The sequence below is a fragment of the Centropristis striata genome, chromosome 10, assembly GCF_030273125.1.
Source record: "Centropristis striata isolate RG_2023a ecotype Rhode Island chromosome 10, C.striata_1.0, whole genome shotgun sequence".
NCBI classification, from domain to species: domain Eukaryota; kingdom Metazoa; phylum Chordata; class Actinopteri; order Perciformes; family Serranidae; genus Centropristis; species Centropristis striata.
In genome coordinates, this window is record NC_081526.1 from 11802429 (window position 1) to 11826205 (window position 23777).

General features: G+C 40.1%; 1 protein-coding gene across 1 annotated transcript; it reads right to left on the minus strand.

Moving 5' to 3' along the window:
* Positions 1-239: 239 nt before the first annotated feature.
* Positions 240-23777, minus strand: tbl1x (transducin beta like 1 X-linked). Its single transcript, XM_059342653.1, has 15 exons — positions 23454-23777; positions 9411-9515; positions 8628-8773; positions 8142-8361; positions 6323-6455; positions 6005-6146; positions 5827-5890; positions 5589-5686; positions 4866-4926; positions 4585-4706; positions 4421-4495; positions 3825-3952; positions 2759-2924; positions 2552-2653; positions 240-2278 (listed from the first exon to the last, which is right to left on the minus strand). Exons 2-15 carry the CDS (start codon positions 9466-9468, stop codon positions 2252-2254), a joined length of 1542 nt encoding a protein of 513 aa, XP_059198636.1. The 5' UTR covers positions 9469-9515; positions 23454-23777; the 3' UTR covers positions 240-2251.

Genomic DNA, 23777 nt, shown 5'->3' on the forward strand with positions numbered 1-23777 from the left:
TTGAGCTCTCAAATCACTACAGAACATAATAAGCTAATTTGTCTTTTTTTTTTAACAAAGTTGCTGTATTTGTAGTTTTCTCTTGTATTTTTGCACATCTATTTTATACTATAATAAATTTCCAAAATATTTGTTATGTGTTGTTGGTGACACTTTCCTAATGTCTTTTAAGTGGTTGCATGAAAAAAAAATCCCCCTGAACTAACAAAAGCACTGAATTCAAGACACAGGCTCCATGGTTTCTGATATCAAAATAGAGTGATTTATTTGAGACACTGAATGACTTCAACGTTTTGTCTTGGAAACAGGTGACTGCACCCTGCAACAGGGTGCAAGAGAGATAGTAGCCGTCACAGCACTTATTCCTTACCGGGCTCCTTAAAATGCCAAGAATGGCCACCAACCCACAGCCCAATTCTCAGTCTGACACAGACAATAATGGCTCTCAGCAAATGAAAAAGTCAGAAAACAATAAACCACCCATTAACATCCAATTGTGACATTAAAAAAAGAGGGAAAAACAAACAAAAATAAAACATTGGCCCTTCAATTTCCAGCAAAAATCTAAACATTTGCTGTAACCCACCATTACAAAAAGTGCACTTTACATTGCTCTAGCAACGTTGGTTGCAAGGGACCGGAAAAGAAAAGGCAAATCAAAGTGGTGGCAAGTTGGTTTAAACATACTGTCTTTTCCATAAAATCCGGGCATTTCAAATCTGACCTAATCTGATCAGCCGGCAGCGTTCGGTGGGACTTAACAAGACCAATCATAGCTCTTTTCTTTCTTTTTAGCAACAGCAGGACTTTTGCTTGACCTCCACCTTCTGGTCAAAATGTGCTCTGAATTTTCAGTAGATTGTTCAGAGGAAAGTGCCAAAGAGAAATGGTAATGCTCATTAAGCTGTAGTTGTTTTCCCACTCCGGTCTCTATGATACTCTCAACAGTGATTCTGTGATGCCCTGTTCAACATACAATACAAAGTTATAGCAGAAACCAAGCAGGAAACTACGATGACTGTTCTCTCCCACATTGTTGACCAGATCATTCCCTGAATGGCGGTAATGAGGCGCGCATTTCTTCCGTGGCCTTCAGGGATCAATAGTGCAAAGCAAATCTGCTTAACACGTCTGTGTCAACGCCATTTGTGACTCACTGAAAAACAAAACAACTTGATGCACTGGATATGATTGGCCCAGTTGAAAAAGACTGTATTAAAAGAAGCTGATGACACATGCACTTTGTTTAAAAAGAGGTCTTGTCACGTTTTATCAGCAAAGATGTGACAGCTCTAGCCATTAATGAGCCCCTACAGGATGGCAATAAAGTGTACTGTATATAAACATATATACACAGTATATAAGTCTGTGTATTAATCTAATTTACATATCTTTACATTCTCAAATTTACATCCAAAAAGGGAGAAAATTCTCTTTGTAAACCACACTTTTCACATCTTGCCCACAAAATGACATTTTCTAACCTCGAGTGAATTGAGCAGGTCATTTTAGGAGGTTACAACTGTTTCTTGGCAGGTTTTTTCCTTTTGTTGACCTGATGTTAAGCTAAGAACTACCTTGTAGCGGCACATTCAATTTTGACTTTCAAAAGTCCATCTGTGGAAAAAAAAAGCAAGAAGTACTCTTGAAACAAGCCATTCTCCACTGGGAAGAAGTTAAGCACCCTGTCAACGGACAATGCCAGTGCTTCAGTATTGATGATACTTTTATCACGTCCCCAGTTAGTTCATTTGGACATGAGGTAACATTTGCTCAGAGGAATTCTAAAAACCACAGCCTTTCTTTCATAATTTGTTGCCTTCCACAGCCAAACACGTGTCTCATTAACACTTTTCTCTTTATATAAAACTCATCTTTGTGTTTCCACCCTTACAACCCGATAACAGCTGGACCAGTGGCCCGGAGGGCTGGCAGCACTTTCTCATTAGAAACCTTTTTAAAACACGGATGCACCCAGGGAGTTGGATTCAGTCCAGTCTTGGGAATCTCTTAACCAGCTTCCATTATGTTTCCAATATCATAAAACACACATCAACAGACTTTAAGGTGCGCTGAAGTCAGTTGTTGTTGGCTCCTCAGAGGCTGCTGCAGTCGTCTGGTTTTACTCCTGTGAGGGGGTTGTTTTCGCTCCACCTTACAGCTCTTCTTCTTGAGCAATGAGAGTGTGTTTGCTGTTGTCATAAGAAGGCAATTTGCTGCACATTCCAGGATCATCAAAGTCTCAAGTCGGCTATTTTCGGAGATCAAGAACACATACCTAGGATGTAAACAATTAGGTAGATTTAATAATAGATTCTTTTACGTAATGATATCAATAGAGATACACTGATACCAATACTGGATATCATGTTAATAAATGAAAATTCAGTACATTTTAACTATGTATTTGTGAAAAAGTTGGATCAATGCATCCCTAGTTCTGAAAATACTAGTAATGAGTTAAATAGTATATAGTAACATAGTAAAATAAATGAAGGAGCGGGAAGTTGGTGTCAATTATTACTTCATTATCAGTGTAGTCATAACTTACTGAGCCGTCTGATGCACTGGCGCCAACTTTGTCCCCAGTGCTGTTCCAGCACACCTCGAAAATACCACCTGTGCCCCTGTAGCTGTGCACCAAGGCTCCAGTCTGAAACAACAGTGCAAACACATTAGTGACAAACTCCATCGAGATTTAGCAATCCTAATGATTCTTCTCCTCTGATGTTTGGAGCAGCACAAATCAAATGCTTACCATGGTGTTCCAGATGTGGACACATTTATCAAAGGAGCCGCTGGCCAGGTGCATGCCGTCGGGGCTGAAGGCCACGCTGTAGACAGGCTCCTGGTGCTTGGTCAGCGTGTGAATACAAACCCCTCGCTCGACATCCCACAGTCGCACTGTCGAGTCAAAAGATGCGCTGTGGGTGTAGAGAAGACAAGGAGTAAGGTGGAAGCCCAAAGGATCGTTTGTGTTATAGCTTGAAACAAGGGAAATACAATTTACACTTTCCTCCAAGGCACTGGAGAGAGTTAAATGAAGTTAAACAGTGTGAAATAGCATATTTGAATGTATACAAATGTCCATAGCATTTGTCCATGTGGTCTACATGTGGGGTTTGAGACATTTGCCAAACACATGTCAAACACACACCATGGAAATATCTTTAATCACTGCTTCTTTACGGAGAAGACCTGCACAAAAGTGTGAAATTCTCACAAAAAGTGAGAGACTGTGAGCATCTGTGACCCTAAAACTGAGACACTTGAAAACAGATGATGATAAAAGCAAGGGTGATTTCAATTAACACATCTTCTTCACCAAGGTATAAATAGGCACAGATTATCTCCTATGGGTGCCCTTGGCAACAAATTAAAGCCAACTCTGAAGAATATTATGCAGGGAGCAAAATTGGAGTCAATTAAAAATTTATCCCACACGCACTGTTCGAAGGTGGCATTTACATAGGATTATGAAGTTCCTTCCAAGCAGTGGCGTTAATGGCAGTTTCATTTCCAATGTGATTTACAGGCAGGTATGCTGGGTTCTCAGTAAGGGCTGTAAATTCCTGTGCTATTTGAACTAGAACATTTACACATGCATGCACATCTGGGTCAGGGTGTAGGGCTGTGGGCCACTGACAATAACTAGCAGTGGGATTTTGTCTGGAGCACGATTTCTTCTGAATGCCAGGCAAGGACAAGTGTCCCTGTTACACACACATAGACATAGACACATGTACACCCATGTATTAACGGTTCCTTCTTTTCGACGTGGGTGGTTGACCTGTACGGTAAGCTATGTGTGAGAGATTTCCCACCTGGCGAGCATGATGTTGGAGTTGGGGTTGCTCGTGCCTGGGCCTGTGGGGCTCCACTTGATAGTGTAGATCTCTTTGCTGTGAGCCTGGAGGTCGTGGACGCAGGACTCCTGCTTCATACTCCAAATCTGTGTGTGTGGGAAACAGAAACAGCAAAATGTGATTGAAGGCAAATCCCCCCTCAGGGTTTATTGTCTTTAAAGGGATAGTTCTATTTTTTTTAAGTGGGGTTGCCTGCTTCTCCAAATCTGGGGTCATTTCGACCGCCATTAACTTTAGGTAGTACACTGACGACAGATAAGTTCCTCATACAACCCCACTTCAAAAAATCCGAACCTTCCCTTTAAGCTCAAAAGACTGAACTGTCATTCAATATGTGCTGTGTGTGAGTCTGAGTGTGTGTTTGTGCGCGTGCCTGTCTGTGTGCGTGTGTGTGTACATACAGATGTGTATGTGGGGGAGGGAGGGGTGGGTTTTGTCATTTTATTGTCTGTTTTTAATTCTTATTATTTGTAAAGCACTTTGTGTTACATTTCTATGTATGAAAAGCGCTATATAAATAAAGTTTGATTTGATTTGATTTGAACTAGTCTTACCTTTAAGGTCATGTCATCTGAGCAGGAGGCAAGCAGCATACCCGATGGATCCCACTTAATGGCGTTAACTTCATTCTGCAATACATAAAACTCGTTAGCGGGTCTATGGAGGGAGTAGTAGCATGGTATGAGGTCAGAAGAGCATCACAGAAAAAGCTGTTCACCGTGTGGCCCTGGAAGGTCTTGAGGGGCCGGTCGCTGCCAAGCCGACATACGTGGATGCACATGTCCGTGCTGCAGGAGGCAAACGTGGTGTTGTTCTGCCAGTCGACATCCAGTGCTGGAGCTGTGGAACATTTGAATGCACAGGGCCGTGTTCATTGAGGCCTGGGATGTTTATGAGCCCACAATTCAACCACAACTGAGCAGGAAACATTTCGCATCCTATTTATAATCTGCAATAACAAGCTTTTTTTGTTCTGGATACACAGTGAACTCGCTTTACCTGAGTGGAAAGGGAACTGCTGCTTGGCTTCTCCTGTGTGTGCGTCCCAAATGATTGTCGTCTGGAAAATGAAATTGAGCATTTCAAACCAGAAATGCAACATTTTTGAATGCATCATTATAGGAAATATGACATATTTAAGGTTCAGTAAAATGTACTCTGAAGAACAAAGGACTACCAGGGATTGAAATAAATTACACCAAATAGGTAGGAAGGTTAAAAAAAACAACAACATTGATGCAGTTTTTGTTATATTCCTTGTCTTTGGTATGTGCGCCTTTTTAAGAAGTTTCTTTTATCTGCCTGTTTTTCAGGCCTGTTCACACCCATTTTTATGTTTTAAGATTTAGCCATAAAACAAGCAAACGTGGTTCATGCCACTTTAGCACAAAAAAACCTGCATGCAAATAATGTAATAATTAAGTAAGCTAAATAAATGTAATGTAATGTGGAATATTAAATAACACATGCAAGATATGTTATGATTTGTTATAAAACAATTTTATGGTCATCTATCTGTCTGTAACTTGACTATACTGTCCAAAAGATTTACTGATAACAATGCAGTTTTGAAATTAAAATGATATGTTCCAGATTTAAACTTTGGCTGATGATCAGAAGTTAATTTCAAGCCCTAGGACTGGTAAAGAACGAAAAACACATGAGGATATTATTACTGAGAGACACATATCAATCAGTGGCTTGTGGGCCATTAAGAAATACCTTATCTACACCAGCACTGAGAATAGAGTTCCCCTTCTTGTTCCACTTGAGTGCAAATATGGGCCCTTTGTGCTGTCCCAAGGTGCTTGCCAGATTTCCTAATGGATAAGAGCCATATCCATTTCTTTTAGAAATGATCCTTCAAAAAATTGTCACAGAAGTTGCATTACTCACGATAACAATGGCATAAAGCTAATGACCGAGGCACAACAACGTGCTGGAATGATGAAGGACATACCATCTTTTGTCCATATCCTGGCAAATCCATCATACGAGCCCGTTGCCAGGAGTGTCCCATCGCTCTGTTGGATGAGAAAATAACAGGATTGTTACTTAACTGTCCTCAGCTGCACAGTCTGTTTACCACATGGTTACAGTAGAAGAGGGCCAATGTGGATGGATGATCGGGAACCTACATTCCAGTCTAGTGAAGTAACATCTTTGTTGCTGGGGACATCCTGGCCACCTTCTCGGATACAGTGGCGCAGCACCAGCTGGGTTGAGTTGGAGTTATTATTCTCGTTAAGGTTCCAGATCCTGGCGGTGGAGTCCCCCGAGCTGAACAGAATACCAACGCAGCGGGAGAGGGTCAAAAGATTGTTGGAATATAAGTTGTCAGCGATGGATCTTATGAGGCCGTATATTTTACAAAATAAAAGCCAAAGCGTGCATATAATATAGTATGATTCATCCAGCACGCATTAAGCTCCATTTCAGCACAGACAGAGACTCACCCTGAGGCCAGCAGATCGCTGACAGGGTTCCAGGCGCAGATGAACACTTCAGACTCATGGCCTCGGAGCACTGTGGCTTTACTGGCTGGTATCTCCACATCTACATCCATCTCCATGGGCTCGCTGTGGTTATCTGAGAGGAGTGGGCACACACACAGATGGAGAGATACACACACACACATTTATATATGCATCAATACATGCATGCAGAACACATATGCCCACGCTTGTCAGCAAGCTATGCTATAAATAATATGCTGATCAATGCTCCTCTAATGAATGTCAAAGGAGGTGAAGGGCTGCCTTTCAATAACAGGAAGATCTCACAGAAAAGCAATAAGTATGGTATACGCCAGTGCTATTTTTATTTATAATGTTCTGAGAACACTGACCCACTTGGAGTGCACACAATTATCACAGTATAATGAGAACCCAGACACAGTAAAGGATCTAGCCTTAGAAGCACAAGATGTAACTTTCTGCTGCTCGGGGCCTTTCAATCAAAACAATGACAGAAGACTTAAACGGTGTTTAAAGCCATTACAACAGACTGAATAAAGCAGTTTCACATTGAAAATCAGTTTTTGTCAAAGGCTGTTTAGCTGTTCTGCTCTGCTTGCTTCACTGACAACTTAAAGAAATATTACTACAGTACTAAACAACAATTTACTATGTGGAGTAACGGCGTCCTGACCAGAGAATAAAGTCATGCTCACTCTGTGTGTGTTTTAATCCAAGCTTCTCTGTTGTTTGGTGACAATAAACAACAACAAATTGTTGTGGTAGCAGATATTGTGGCCTTTGCACGTTAGTGCATGCTAGTCCTTGTGTGTGTTCCACTCGCTGCCGCTCTGCACTGTTCTCATATAGTCATTATCGATAATAACGCCTGTCCAACTCACAGCTCTGTCGCAGACCTAACAGGTAGCCGCTGGTTCCCAGTCAGGTTATTCAAATTACAGATTTCTTTATGTTTGATAATTGTTTGAAACATTTGGGATTATATGAGGGCACAATTCTGCAAAATATATAAAATAGGTCTAGAAGTATTTATGCATCTTAATATAGAATAAAATACATATGATACCTTTAAGAATATGTGAAACCTTTCAGTTCCTTTCTACCATGTGAGAGCCAGTAAGACAGTGAAACCTTACTCACACCCGACTCTTCCTGTTGCCATCAACACCTTCGAATTAAATTCCTCAGGGATGTGCTGACACAAACATCAACTCCTCTTCCCCTTGTCTCCACCTGATCTACACCTCTCTGGTTTCACTCACAGAAGAAGCTAAACAGCTGCTAATGATACCACATTCTGTGAAAGCCATGCGACCATCTTTGTTTTTCTATGTCAAACTGCAATAATTTGGCTTTCACCTGAAGTAGAAAAACTGATGATTTGGTCAGTGTAATAATGTACCAGCTAAGCTGCTTCTTATGCCAATTGCAGAGCCAAAACACAGCGCAGAAAAGGCCACTTTCGCTTGAAATGTCTTTGAAAATGTTCCATATACAGATTCATAACATGAAGCAGTATTCTGAAACATTAATGTAGTCGGTACATACTCAGTGACTAGTCAAAACTGAGAACAACAAGCATGACGAGGAGTCAAAATTATAATTCTGCCATGGACATAGCTTCTTTACATTATGTAGTCTTTAATAAAAAAGAAAATTAATTTGATTGATTAGGAGCAGTCTACAAACCTGCATCAACAGCCTTTTGCTTTCTTTTAACTTCTTGATTACCGATTATTTTTGACACTTCATACTTTGAGATAATATGGACTTGTGTATTTTAGAAGATTTAACATACTCATGTTGTGAGTGCCATTCTCCTCGCCATTGACAGTGGCTTCTCCATTCTTTGGTGCGTTGGACTGGTTTCCAGAGGTTGAAGCTGCCATGCCACAGGCTGCCTGTTGCTGGGCTAACTTGTCGCGGAAGGCCTGCTGCCGCGTCTGCACCACATCTGGCATCACTGCGTCAATGAGCGACAGCGACTCGATCGGCCGACCATCGAACACTGTGCCATCCTGTCGGGACAACACCAGTTAATAACAAATCATGATGAGATGTTATTTGATAATGAGCAATTATACAGGTTAAGAGTTTTTCCTAATTGGTATTCTTTTACAAACGTTCTTCAGAGTTTCTTGGAGTGTGTGTAACAATAACTGAAAATGTTAAAAGCATTTGCAGTTAACCTTGTGCGTTGCGGTAGAGATCAAAGTCTGTCTTTGTATCATAAAACAACAGAAAACTTCTGTGGGAGTTAAAGACGGTAGGTCCCTGCCCTCACCTCATTGATGCTGATTTCTGCCTCCACATACTGGAGCCCTTTCTGCAGGATGGAGATGAGGGCTGCAGGGGGCACTAGTGTTCCATTGATGTTCGACTGGCTGATGTGGCTCTCAATGCCAAAGGTGAATGCTGAGTGGGAGAAACCTGAAAACAAAACACCATTCACATTCATTAACAGGAGAGTGCCAAGTACAAGATGTGCACAAACACAACACAAATATACAAAAAAAAGTCTTGTCTGATCCAAATAAAGCGAACAGTAATTGAGCACAAAAACCGAATGGCATAACAAGTATGACATTTGAGAGTATAACAAGGCATGCCAATGGCAATGTTGACATCTCAAGGCTGCTAGTAGCTTGCATTCTGCCAGATGGCTTCAGGAGCAATCTCAATAAAGGGTAATAAAACACAGCAGCTAGGATTTTAGAATCCTATGGAAGAGTGAATTGCATGTTGACATCTTAGGAGCAAAGTAATATTCTGTGCACCCACATGGTGTTCATATTACAGGGATGAATGGCCTGTTTATTTCCATCTAGTACACGCTGAGCAAAAAATTTCTTGTAAGTGGCCATGTTTGATCATGCATAACATAAACAGATAATAGTGCATCATATGCTTTGTCTGTAGAAATTGTTTATGCAAGATAATTGCATTTTCTAGACAATAGTCATATAAGATGTGCATAGTTGGCAAAAAAACACAGCAATTCACATTATTTAATATATTTCAGCATAAACCGGTATCAATGTGTATAGCAGGTATTAGTGAGACAAACCTGACTCTTGGAGGTATCTGTAGACCAAGAAGTTCACTTCGTCACTGGTAATACTCATCTTAGCCCAATGAAAGGGAGGAGTATGTTGGAAGGCTGGGCTCACTCCTGAAAATGTCAAAAATAGAGGTTGAGATTATTATTAAGGTCTGTGGTTTAGCATATCTGAAATATTCTTGAGCCATTGTGAAAGAAAAATAAAGTTACATCTATCACACTAAAATAACAGAAAGGGCATTCGGAGAGCACAGACCTCCACCAAGTTAACACCCTATTTTGCATCATTATGGTCAGTGAAAAATATTTTTCTTTCATCTACCCCGCTCCAGAATTTAATGGGATCATCCTCTGCCTATGCTACACTCTTCCAACAAGTTTCACTAAAATTGGCACAGTATTTTTTCCATAATGTTGCTGACAGTCTAACAAACAACCACAAACATAACCTCCTTGGTGGAGGTAAAAATAGATGCAATTCTGCACACAGCACAAATCTGTCCCGATCCTTGTTTAGTGATGCAGAAACAGGCCGACATATTTTAATAGACACACACACACACACACACACTCACACAGGACAGCAAGAAGTCCAGCCTGTTAGTACATGTTCACTCTTGCCCATTGCATGATTCCTTCCTTTGACAATGTCACTGCCTGGGTCACTTAACCTGTGAATCCATGTTTAGCACTGAATGTAAGTATTTCCAACCCCTCTTCTCTGGCCCTAATGGGAGTGTCTATATCCATTTGGCTTTCACTGAGAACTGAATGGTGCTTCCCATTAGTGACCCGGCCAACCATCTAGATGGAAAGAGCCCTGATAAGGCAGTAAGGATATTAAATGCCTGTCTACTGCCCATCTAGTGAATTACAGAAGAGGGCAAGAGGCAAGTTATTCATAGCAGTCGGTCTGACCTTCGCTTCTGAGTTATTTTCAACAAATAATAGTGTTTAACTGAGCTTATGTTAACATTTCAATTGAGATTGTCTCAAAAGTGAAGGGAGTCGAGGAAAGCAATTAGGTTTTTTAATTCCATCATGTTTTGTCCTCAGGCTGATGCAAAAATATGTTAGAGTTCATAATTTCCCAACGGCTCGCACATATGCTTTAGGAGGACAGGGTAAGTGGAGCTGGAACAACATTGTTTTTACACCCATGCACACAATGTAAACATACAGACCTGTACAGTACTTATGAAAAGAAAGGGTGCTCTATAAGAACGTTATGCTAGGGAAAATGCTTAACAAAAGAAACAAACAGCAAGCTGAGAATGAGTCATAACAAACTACATAACCATAACCATTTCCTGCACTCTCACTGGGAAATTAAGGGACAGACATTTTTCTGAGAACACAAAGAGAAATAAAAAGGGGGGTGGTGTCAGGTATGAAGACTGCATGGCTGTCCAACTTTCATTCCAAACACTGTCCAGGCCCACTCAAGTTCCCCTTTGGTAGCATAGCAACAAGAGAGATCGAGCAAAATAGACAGAGAGAATGGTGTTGTCCCAATTACCAGTGGGCATACAGCCAGAGGGGTTGAACATGTTACTCAACATGAATTATTCACTTTCACCTTGGTATATTCTTTCAGATGGAGCCTTCATTTATTGTACCACAGCAGACATGCTAGGGGTTGGAAACATAACAACCTCTGCAACTGGTGCAGCCACAAAATGAAGTGTATTTTCTATTGTTTAAATACAATTGTTTAAATATGAAAAGGTGCATGGTGGAGTTTTTTTGTAAACAAACAAATGTTATGTTTGCATTCACTATTATGCACTAAAACCCATTATGCATCATGCACAAAGACTTTGAATTTCTACTATATCTTCTCTTCATTTTCTGTTAAGAGAGAACATAGGAGAAGTCAACTCCAGATGCACCAAACTCAAAATCTTTATCCCAATATACGCTTATGGACTTGCTGTAAAGCAGTTTCATCACTGGATTTTTATAATATAGAAATATATATACAATAGACCAATTAATATCATTTTGATAATATATCATCATCTTGCCCAGTCATACTTGTTCATAATTGTGTATTAGCATTGGTAACCCCTCCAAACACTAAAAAAGAACAGGTGTTGTGCAACGTGCAAATACGACTTCAGTCGTAATGCAACTGAAAACAAAATACTACAACAACTTCAAAAAAAGCAGAAGAGAATCTCAAATAAATTATACTAAAACTAAACAAATACTGGTTTCATTACACTTTTTCATACACGATCATTTACACAAACACACTCTCACTCAAAGGCAAATGCTCAGTGCTCTATTCTGCAAGAAAACACAACAACACTAAGCCTGTCTACATTAGCCGCTGTGCCCTGATTTGACCACTGCCACTGTGTTTATCTTCAGCTTACATATACGACGACGGGTAGCCACATCAAAGCGAGGCAGCCGCCGCTCCCACAGCTACATACCAAACAACTGGAAACATAATTAACAGGCAGCCTGGAGGGGCTCAAGTCCCCATTGGTGCAGGGCAGCAGCAATAATCCCTCTATCAGATGGGCCCATGATGCCACCATCCATTACACAACTCCCTGGGCATCCAAGCCTCCTTTGACCAAACAATGTGCCTTCCGAGAAACCAGACAAAATGCTAACCTCTGCATTGGCTCTGAGGTTTATCCACTGAAGTGATAAGTGGAGTCAAAGCCTGAAGATATGATCCCTCTGAAAAAAGAAAGACATGACAAAAGGGGAAAATAACACTTGCTTCTAAGGTTCCTACTACAAAAAGATGTTTACCCAGCAGCACAGATCTGATGTAGAAGTAGTGGGTATAAACAGTAGACACAACATTGACAATCAAGTGTAAACACACATCCATTATTATATTTATTGTAATATTACAGCTTAAAAAAAGGTACTGGAAACTTGATTTGAAATCATTTTAAAGCCTGGAAGAACCTGGAAATAATGCAGCTAACCTGCAAGCCCAAAACAACAACAATTCCACATGGCTTTGATTGCTATAGCAATATGAATCATGTCGCACATAACACAGAAATCCCATGGCCATTAACACCTTCAACCTCCAACAAGTAACCAAATTAGAAAATGTGTTTCTGCTGGATGCTGATCTAGTATTAACACATATGTGAAATGACATCATATTATATGTTACATGCATCAAATCGATTCAGTTCCATTAGTGGCAGAAGGTTATTCTCAACGTGTGCATCTGAGGCAAAGAGGGGTGTGTTATTTTAACACGGCCAACAAGCAGTTTACATTTAAACATCTTCGCAGCTGTACAGCATAGCAGCAAAATATGTGTCAATTCATTCTTCATTTGGAAAAATTCATCCACAAAATTGCAACAATGGAGCCGCTGTGCAAATCTCTTCACTACAGCTTGTTTACCAGCCTGGTTTGTTTTCTACCCAGTTCTGGCTGAAATTGGCACTGCATACAAATGAATCTGTTTTACTCCTTCTCGTTCCTGTTCTTTAACTCCAACTCTAAAGTTCTATATCGATCCTGCCAAATTAAGGTTGCTTTGATATTCTTCGCATTGTTGTAAAATGTAAATCCCTTAACGAGCAAAATAGCCTTGTCAATCAAACATTACTGACAACACGAGGAAATGAGCAATTGCTCACGGTGTGACAATACACTGTTGCAACAGACCCAGTGTCTAAACCCAGAAACAAAGATGACAAGACAAGGTACAAAAATGGCAGCAATCAGGCCTAACAGTTATTAAAGCCTTACTATTAATATGTACGTAGCTATAAATTCTCAACTTGCAGCTTCCGGTCACTTATTCACTTGAGTGTGAGAGCATGCAATGCTTGATTTAAAATTTCCAAATGGAAACAGAGGACTGCAGAAAAGAAAGACAATAGATAGGACAAATAAACCCTGAATAGGTCAATAATGAGAATCCCTGCTGGGGTCATCTGGCTCATTAGGGTCAACATTAGGCCTTTTACTACAATATTGCGGCAATTACTTGAAAATGTTAACTACACCGCCATACTCCCAGGCCTTTAACTATTCTTGCACCTAAGTGCATTATTGCCTGAAGCTGTGGTCAAAAGGGTGTTCATACTGTGAGTGTTTAGGCTTACACCAGACACATTTCAACCACATATTACATTTCAGGCACATCACACAAACATTGGTCAAATCTTTCAAGTCACAAATGTAACTACTGTGTATTGGGCTGTGCGCAGTGTCACCTCTGAGTGCACAGCAGTACTGTGGCTAAATGTAGAAACAGTGTAGAACTGACAGAATTGTTGCTTTTTCAGATGTGGTGCTTTCACTACATGTCTGTAGTAGACAAAGTATACTACTGACTCAGGTTCAAACAATTTCCTGATGTTGTGGAGCATTATCTTGTGAAAAACAATCTATAATAGTGTTATAATAATAAGGTTTTGGCATTTACATGTTGTAAATCTGCAAATATTATAGGGTCCAATTGAAAGGAACGGTAACCACTCATCTGCGGTTCACCATGTACAGGAGTATTGTAGGAAAACAGCCAATAAGAAAGTGTTAACTCATATACATGAGTTTGACCAATATATGTGGCTCTATGGTGAAGAACAGAACTTGCTTAAGGGAAGTAGTTGAAGGGGAGACATAATGGAGGAGAGTGGTTGAATCTTTTATAACTCATGTGTGAAGCAAAGGTCATGATGCAAGCTATCTAGAAAACTGGACAAGCCAGTAACATGGAAAACAAGGCATTTCTTTGTCATGCAACACTGATTTAACTGTGCAATGCTACTACAGTGCTGTTTATTCCAGTGTTTGTATTTTACATGTCAATAGCTTAAAACACTGATACTCTGCATATAGTTTTAAAAAGAATATTGCAAAAACATTTAAGAGGGTTGATATAAACACCATTTGTTAGAATTCAACTACCCTACACCACTGCAGATAATTCCTTGAATAGCACGCCAAATAAGGGCGTATCATGTAAATTCATCCACCCATAGCTGAAACCAAATAAAATGTTTTCTCAACATAAACATTTATGTGCAAAAATATTGCATGATGAGAGCTACACAACCAGCCGTCTCCTACACATGCAGGTTTTTTTTAAAAGAATGATGTTGAAAACCAGCATACCGGGGACCTCATTTTCTCCTGAACAGTCACCTCCTGACAGATGTGCAAACAAGACCTGGAAACAGCAGCCATTTTCTCTTGAACTGCTCTGCTGAGTAAAACCCGCCTTTGAAGCTTCTGGTTGGGCTGCAGTCTTGAGGGGGGAGGGGAGTGTGAGAGATAGAGTGGGGGAGGGGAATGAGAGAAGGGGGGATGGTGGAATGGGAGCAGGGTGATAAATAATGATCCCCACACAGGTAATCACAACAACCATTTGGGCATTATTCTTTGCCTCTCTCAATGAGTCACTTAGCGACAACCAATGTAGGTCGGCAAACGGTGGGGGATGGGAGCCTTCAGTCTCCAGGGGAAACACTTCTCCCACGCCATGAGAGACAACAGTCTGCAGGTTTTCATTCCAACCAAAGACTCAACCCACTGATTAGCACTCCTTTAAGTAAAGGGGAAGAAGTCATTTGTGAAATTACCTGCTGAGGTTGAGTTGGAATGAAAACCTGCAGACTGTTGGCTCTTTATGCAACACTCCGGGCTGGCCACCCTAGGAACTACTAGGCCTAATCTACTGGTTCTTACAACGGTTAACAATGAAAAAGGTCATCAGGGTAACACATTAGATGGAGTATTTAGTGCACTACTACTGCCACTGATACTGCAAACATGCCCTAATGCTATGATCTACACAAGAATAACAAGTCTTTGATGCACACCCTGATAGATTTGCAGCAATATTAGTGTTAGGTGTGTGTTTTTCTCTTTCATTGCACATTCACAGGCACCACCATCATGTGTATTTTTCTCCCTGGGGAATGAATGGGGGATGGTGACAGACAGCAAGGATCACTGAAAGGATTCATGATGATGGCTTCTAATCGGTAGCATCAGGACCTAAGATTACCCTCATGCTAAAGCCATTAGCATCAAATAAAAATGACAACTCCCACTTGCCTATTGTTGTCATTTAGTATTCTCTGTATAACAAAGGATATCAGCAGTTTAACATTGTTCCTGGGTTGTTTTTGTCATTGATGTGGGCAATACATTACATACACAAAAGGATAAAAATATAGCTATAATAATTATATTAATAAGTACATGAGTAAATATAGGACCGTTTGACACACATGCACTGCTAGATGTGTTCATACATGCTGCAAAACTGGTGCAATCCTACTTTCGCTGCATTTGTAACCACACAGGACATCAGCTACTGCAAAACTATCACTTGCTGCTGGTCTGCAGCTGGCTACCGTTATTTAATAAGCTGTGGTGATATTAACAAGGCATAACATGAGATTTAAAACAAAAACCTAACCATTAATTATGTAACAAAGAGATCATTTTGGTCTGAACATAAGGTATTTTTTACCTATTTTACCTAAAATAGTACTCCATAGATTTCGCACCGTACTCCAACAACATTGTCAGACTTTTGTAGATAGGTAGGATTAATGAGTTCTTTAAGGCTATAAAAGGGGGTGTATGGTTAAGATCCAGGTGTGTAATGCCAGTAGCAACTAATGTAGCTTCAAACAGATCTGCGGAGTGTGCTAAAGGTCTGGTAGCCTCAAGTCTTTTTATATCCGCAAGTCCATTTTCAAACTTGGAGTCCCAACCGATGTTGACTCAAGTGACATCATTTGAGGCAATTTACAAGACTTTGAAAAGCTGCGTATGGAGCCAGAAAAGATACAACACGAGGAGACCAGCTACATGTAGAGACAGCTTCTACAGTAACTTGGTTATTGCAGAGAATGAAAAAACTGGTTTGCTGAAAATAACCTGGTTTCATATGTGCATGTAAGCACACAAGCAACCAGTCGCTGTAGGGCATGCATGTGTATATGGCTGTGTGGGGGCGGGTGGCAAGTAAATACGTTGTGCGGAGGAGATTGTGGGACATGGAAAGCTCTTTTGATGCTCAGTTCAGCACACATACAAACAGAATAAAATCTTCATCTTTACTAATACCCCTGAAAAGAATAAAACAGGAAAAACAGCTTCATAGACTTTTTACATGTCATTTTTGGTTCATATTACACAACACATACAACCAGTCATTTCACACTCTACCTTGCATTCATACCACTGCATTTATAGATAACCATTTGCAGAGATTAGTTTGTTGCTACATTTTACCCCTCAAGGAAGCTGAATGATCAAGTGAGAACTGATTCGCCTTTATAAAAAAAGATTCAATGCTTTTCACAACAACAAGTTAGTAGAAAGATCTGCCTTTAAATCTATGCCAATGAATGCTTTGTACTTGTATGTTGCATGAGCCACAAGTTCCTGTGTACTGCATCTTCCATCGAGAGTAAATGATCTGTACTTTATCAGAAATGACAAGCTGTATAGCGTCTGGCTGTGTTGACATATCGTAGAGGCGACCATTGTTTTCACCACTGACAGGAAGTGAAACTATTACATCTTTATGGGAACATCCAGTATGTCTTAACATGCATTTACATAAGCACAGTTAACTAAGGTTTTCACAAGGATAATGATAAATAAGTGATTTAACAGTTCCAGCTTTTTTATTTTGCAAAACAAATGTATAAACCACATTCATTCAATAATAAGAAAGAATTGCCCTTGAGATTGTAATAGTCAACTGAGAGACCTCAGCCAGGCAATTCCTTTTTCAACAAGATGAGGATAGCACAAATAAGCTGTAAACACAGAGACACGACAGTGTGGGCAATACAAGTGTTGCTATGGTGACCAGAAGATCCTGCTTCTCTGTCAACAGCTGCTCATGCCACCCTAAATACCCCCCACTCTCCTTGAGCTTTCCTTCCATCTGACATCGGGGTCAAACAAACAAGGCAGACAACTGAAATTCTGATCTTTATTTTGAGCTTTCTCTCGACTGTTTCTTTATGTAGCATTTACACGGTACGACACAGCGTTAATACTACACACCAGAGATTTCCCTCTGAAGAGTGTGTCCATGTCCTCTACACAGTGCCTGTCCTGCTAAGCAATTGACAGCACATACGGATAAGATGTTTTGAAAGGTTTCCATTTCCTCCTTGTAACTAGAAAAGAACTCAAGAGTGCACATACCTCTGGTAAGGTTGTTGCTTTAGACACTAAAAAAGAAGACAATGTTTAATCGGTATAGGCATTTGGATCATGGAAAAACACAAAGTTAGGCCTGTAGATAATCATGAAATATCAATAGTTGAGTTTAAATAATGAAGTACAGATGCTCTCTCAGCTACATGCTGGGCCAGAAATTTAACCTTGTTGGGAGGTAATAAATACACCATCAAGCTCCTGTAATAAAAACTGAAAAACCTTGTATTATCTGTTTGTGTGATTATGTACAACTGTAAATGTAAAGCAATAACCTCTTCTTTATATGACCTGCATTAGATGCATGTATTTGCATTTGCCCAAAGATTATGCTTTCGCTGGGCCAGGGGTGGTGTGACGTTGAGGTTCAAACTACTAGGAGTAGGAAATTACAAACCATGCAGCAGCAGACATGAAACTTTCGCTGACATCCTACAGATGGTCGTTTCGTTTCCGTAGAAGAGTGCTCAAAGCCACAATTCCTGAAACTACACACACCCAACCGCTGACTGCCTGGCCAAAGCTATACACAGATTACCTCTGACTACATTAAAAGCAGAACTCTCCGAACTTCCATGCTAGTGTGGGACTGCCGTTTAGTAGCTGCTCACTGATTTATAACATTGCTAAAAGTATCTTTCTGTCATATAGAGGGGTTTTGTAGGAAAGTATTTCCCATTCATTTTTAACATAGACAACAGGGCGTATGAGATAATATTTTTGTGAGTGATAATTCAGGTGGTTGCAATCATGCAAGTATGATGATCATTATCAATATTGACCCCATTGGCACTTAGTGGCCTTGGCTTGCACGATGGGTGTAAAAAAAATAAACAACTATTATTTCAAAAAGCAAAAGTAAGAGAAGAAGGAAGGGGCTGGCGGGTATGGAGAGACAAAGACAAATTTGAGTCAGACGCCACGTGACGAAAACGTTCAGAGAGAGACCGTCTTACCCATTGAAAAAAGAAAAAGTACCACTTTCAACCACATCGGCTATCGCAGTTCTGTGGTTGCAGTAGAAGGGGAAAACTATGCCATGTGTGTGGTGAGCATCCATCGCATGCAACTCTAAACCTATCACTAGGTCAACACAGTTTAAGCTTAAACTAAGCTTAACTTCGGATTTGTATGAGTACAGGAAGAAACACAAAACCTGCAGTGCCCGGAACATTTTAACGGATATAATAGAAGATGTTCGATTATGTCAGCCACTGTGTGTGGCAGAGAAACTTCATGTTCAGAATAAAATATTTTGCAAATATCAAGTCTCAAGTCACTGTCAATCTTAAAGAGCTACTTTTAATTTTAACCAGCTTTGTGTTATCCAGCGTGGGCAGACGAACGCTGACAAGCTTCCCTCTTTGTTAATACTCCACTCCTCCGATAGCGGTAATCGGTCAGTTGATGTATTTCCCGTGTCCAAAGTCGTACTTCTGCTATTGGAAGAGTGGCGGCAACATGGAGGTAAGCTTAACACTGTTCAGTGGCACGCAATGGCCAAAATCAGCAAAGTAGCTCTTTGACATCAATGGAAAAACAAGGGTATGCTAATGAAGACAGTTTTTCATCAGCTTGCCAGGTCATTGATTATTACCATGCTGTACCAAAAAGAAAGGGAGCGACCAAATCATGTTAGTGGGACCAACTAAGGAAGTTTAGTAGCATCAGTGCTACCAGTGCAAAAAATAGTCTGGAGCAATGGACAATTTAAAAGGGACGACAGTCAGAGCACTCCTACACTGCTACACAGTACACAAAGGGGGGCGGGGGGGGGGAAATATTCCCTGTAGTAAAGAAGTTTCTCTTTCTGGCATGCATGTGCTTGCACAACTTCCTTAACAGTCATCTACCAGCAGTAATAGTGTTTCAAACACCCTCCTCCTAAAAAAAGCAGTGTAAAATAGTTCTACTTCAGAGGCACACAACAATGATGGTAACATCACTGTAGTATCACATTATTATCTTTTACTGCATTACTGCATTTAAAATTTTAGGAAGTAAGATAACAATCAATTCATCAAAAAAAAAAGAAAGAAAAGAAAAGAGTTTGTACTTAGAGAATGACCTTGTAAAAAATGTTTGTCTATTGAGCATAACTCCACATTGACAGATATGCGCCATAAGTGAACATTTTCCATTAACAAAAAATGTCAAGTCTTTAAAGAAGGAAAGTGAATCATTAGCCATGATGGGTTCAGACAATACAGAAACTGATGAGTTGAACAGTTGAGCATTTAACACACCCTTTAAGTCATGTGGCTTCCTCCTACTTGTTTTTATATGAATACACACAAGGACAGAGTCAAGGCACAACAGGCACAAGTTCACACAACCATAAACATAGCCGCCCTACATCCAAAATAAATCTAAATAAATAACTATAGCCTTGAACTAGCCAGAACTTGTATGGGTGTTATTTCAGAGTAACCACTAGTCTGCCAGTTGGCTAGTAGCCCATGCAAACTGTATGACTCTTTTGGAGGGAGAGAATGGCTCACCTCCCCCCATGGCCTATCATAAATAAATACTGCTACAGAAATATTTGGACAGCCCGATACAGAGCTTCACAGCACCACAAGGCTGACATGGGCTTTCTCAGGGACTTCCTTGCCCTATGAGCAGGGGATACATTTCTGTTTTGAACATGCAGTCGAACACAATGTATCTTGGATTTATAGTTCTCTGATCTGTGCTTCAGTTCACAGAGTCCAGAGTAATTGCATTTAAATAGAAAAAGGACTGACTACAGGATTATTAGATCATTAGATTAATGAATTATGATTCTTGAAAATATGCCATGCGATCCGCTTTTGTTAGACCACATACAGAACTGAAACCAAAGACAATAAGTTTCATTTCAAATCCTGTCTCTGAACAAGAGGCAGACAGACAATAACCTGTAGGTCAACAGCATTATCAATTCATGCCCTCTGAGGACTCAGTACAAAGGTAACTGCGTCCATCTTCTGAAACTCCAAATTAAAAGAAAGACAAGCCCCTTAGAACAAAACAGTAAAGCTATACTATGCAGGGTTTTCAAAAAAAAAATTAGTCTCATACAAAAGGAATCCCGCTCAATCATGACTTACGACCCAGGTAAAGTGTGTGGTGCTGTCTGTAGACCATGCACTCTGTCTGTGTTTTCTCTTTTCTTTTCATTTCATTTTGCTGTTTTTGGGACATTTCCGGGCATCACCCTATGGGCATGAATACATGTAAATAGCAGACAAATCCCCCCAAAATAGGCAAAAATAGCAGGGCAAAAGTAGACAAAGCTTATTCAAATATAAGAGAGAATCTGGAGTTTGCTTTTACTTTCATTGAGCACAGGCCAAATTCGAATGTTGTGCCTACAAGCAACAATTCAATACAATTCAATGTTTCTTCAATACAAGAAACATTGTGAAAACGTATATCTGCACGCTCGGTAAAAATTAGACCACCTTTCGGAGCTGTCAATTAGAGGTAGTAATGACTTTAAGCACTGACAATAACATATTTAGGGATCAATAAACGGAAATGTGGCACGTAAAGTGGTCCAAAACACGCAGTTAAGACATAATAAAACTCCTATTGTTCTTTAAATGGGTGGCACTAAACCTGTTTTTGTAACCACTGCAATTAGAGGTGACTGCACGTCTTAAACTCTTGTGACAGAACTGGTAGACACACTGGTTGGTCTAGGCAATACTGTTGAAATCAATATGAGTGTTAACAAAATAAATGTTGATATGAAAATATCAGAAATATCACATTAAATATGTATTGAACAAAACATACCGCTACACCTTTTATTCATCGCATAAGGAAAAAACTTTTAACGTGAAGGAAAAAAACAATATTGTTACATCAAATCTACAGTTTGTTTGGAGTAAAATAATAGTACAACAAATCTTCTAATACAATAACAAAGACAGAACAGTCACTATTACTATTACTACCTCTGCCAATGAAATCAGTTTTCAGTTCTGTTTGTTTGTCTATTTGTCAGCAAGATTTTGGAAAAACCTCCTGGCCATAAAACCCATTGATTTTATGACTCCAGTAAATCTAGAAGATCTGACTTTTGTTATCATTGCGGGATAGGGCATGGCATTGCCAGAGGTCTGCTCTCTCTGAGCGCCCTACTAGTTCATACATAATCGCAACTCGTAAAGTCTACTCTCTAAATTATTAAAAGATTTAACCAAATGCTAACCATCCAATGTGAAAGTGCAACAGTCAAGTCCATGTTCTCGAGGGGGGGTTCTGATCTATTGCTTGGCCTTTGTAAACCAGGCTACTACTTGTGTACACAACATGGAGGAAACTGGCTGTGCTGAACAAATAATCATAACACCAAACAGTCTGGTAATAAATATGTGGAAGTATTGGCGGTTGCACATCATAGATAATATTGGAAAAGAGGTACAGCTTTATGTAAACTCACATACAGTGGATAATTTGACAATGGGAACAAGCAGCAATGGAACAAAACAACCTCAAATTGATAACAAAATCAAAAATGTGGTCCATATTTTGAAAAAGCGACGTTGTGATTACATAATTATATTGCCATGAGAGAACTCAACATAAAGACCAAAAACTTGAATTTTTGGCCAGCCCATAAACACTGGTATGTTCTTTCTTTATGAATCTCATAATACAACAGTTGTAGTATATCTGTGATGTTGATGATTTTAGTGAGGAGTAGTAGCTTTTGACCAGCGGCTTACTGTGTAAAAAACCCCAAAAGGTGCCAGTCAAAACGTCAAATCAAGACCAGTCAGTGTCTCCTTATCACAAAGGCTCTCACCAATGCAACTTCTTTGTTAAAATGCATCCTTCTGATTTCAATAACTGATATTGTGAACACATAACAGCCACTAGGTCAGGAAGAAAATGGGAGCATCACTTTGGCGTTAAATATTTGGGCCATTGAAGTAGAATCAGGTTAGGACAGCATTCAAACAGCAGTTATTTTCCTCTAAATCCGTCTCATGTCTTGCTTTAATGGAGATAATAAACACTTTGATGCTCAGAGGCTAGACAAGACATCTTAACTGTGTCTGTACATGCTGTATCCCATTATTCTATAAACTACACAGAACAGCCAGGGCTACTAACTGGAAAATAAGAAAAATTTATAGGCCACTAGACTGTTTTATAAAGTGTTGTGTGAACATGTGAAAACACCATGTCTTCCAGCTTCACATTTAGCAGGGTTTCTTTTGATAAATTGGTGCCTCTGTTGTGCTTTAAAAGCAGCTACAGCTGGCACAGAGTCAGGAAACAGCTCAACATTGTAGTTATACAGTAACATGAACTGTCCCTTGAAAACTGGTAGCAGTGTCTAGTACAGTTGAATGTCTCCCCCCACCACACTCATGCGCTTCCCAAGTCTGCATGGCATTATACATATGTATCATTCATATTTAAGCTTGAACAAAATGACTCAAACTGCACTGGTGCAACTTCATGTGGTGCTGGTTTTCTATTGTGCTACTAAGAGCAAAGAAAGTACCCTAATAATTCACCAAAATGGGACAACATTCAACCTCTAAAACTTGTTGTATTTTGAGAAGTAGTCCACAGCTCAGCTGCAAAGGTTTTAACGTGAGTCTGGGGAAAGTAAAAGTAGGTTCTTTGGATAAACCGAAAGAGAGAAAATTAAAAGACACAAGCAGAATTTCAACACACGTGTGGAGTCAAAGGGGTGACTAAGCTATGTGCCGGCAACCTCCTTATCAACGCCATAATCACACATTTCTGAACGTCATTATCCTCTTCGCGTACAACCCCATACACACACACAAACACAGAAGCAGTCTGAATGCAGTGCAGCCTAAAACCATGCCACTTTAACTGGCTTACCTTTTATTGTGAGAGTGAACTCGTGGTGTCCGCCGCCACCTCTTCCTCTTCCACAAGGAGAACCTCCAACTTCAGCAAGCGAGCAAGGACTTTCCACCCATTTTGCTTATCGTCATATTTCAAGTTCCGACTGCTGCCCTGCTGTGACTCACTGTCGACTAATTTGATGTGCTAACAAAGCAGTAATCGCTAAGACACAGTCACAACTGGCGGTTTAAGTTGGAATAAGCCCGAGTTTCTGTGGCTGAGGGCTGCAGGCTAGTTTACTGTGTGGAGTTTCACCGTTCACTGAGAACAGGAGGAACGTAAAGAGACGCAGCAGCA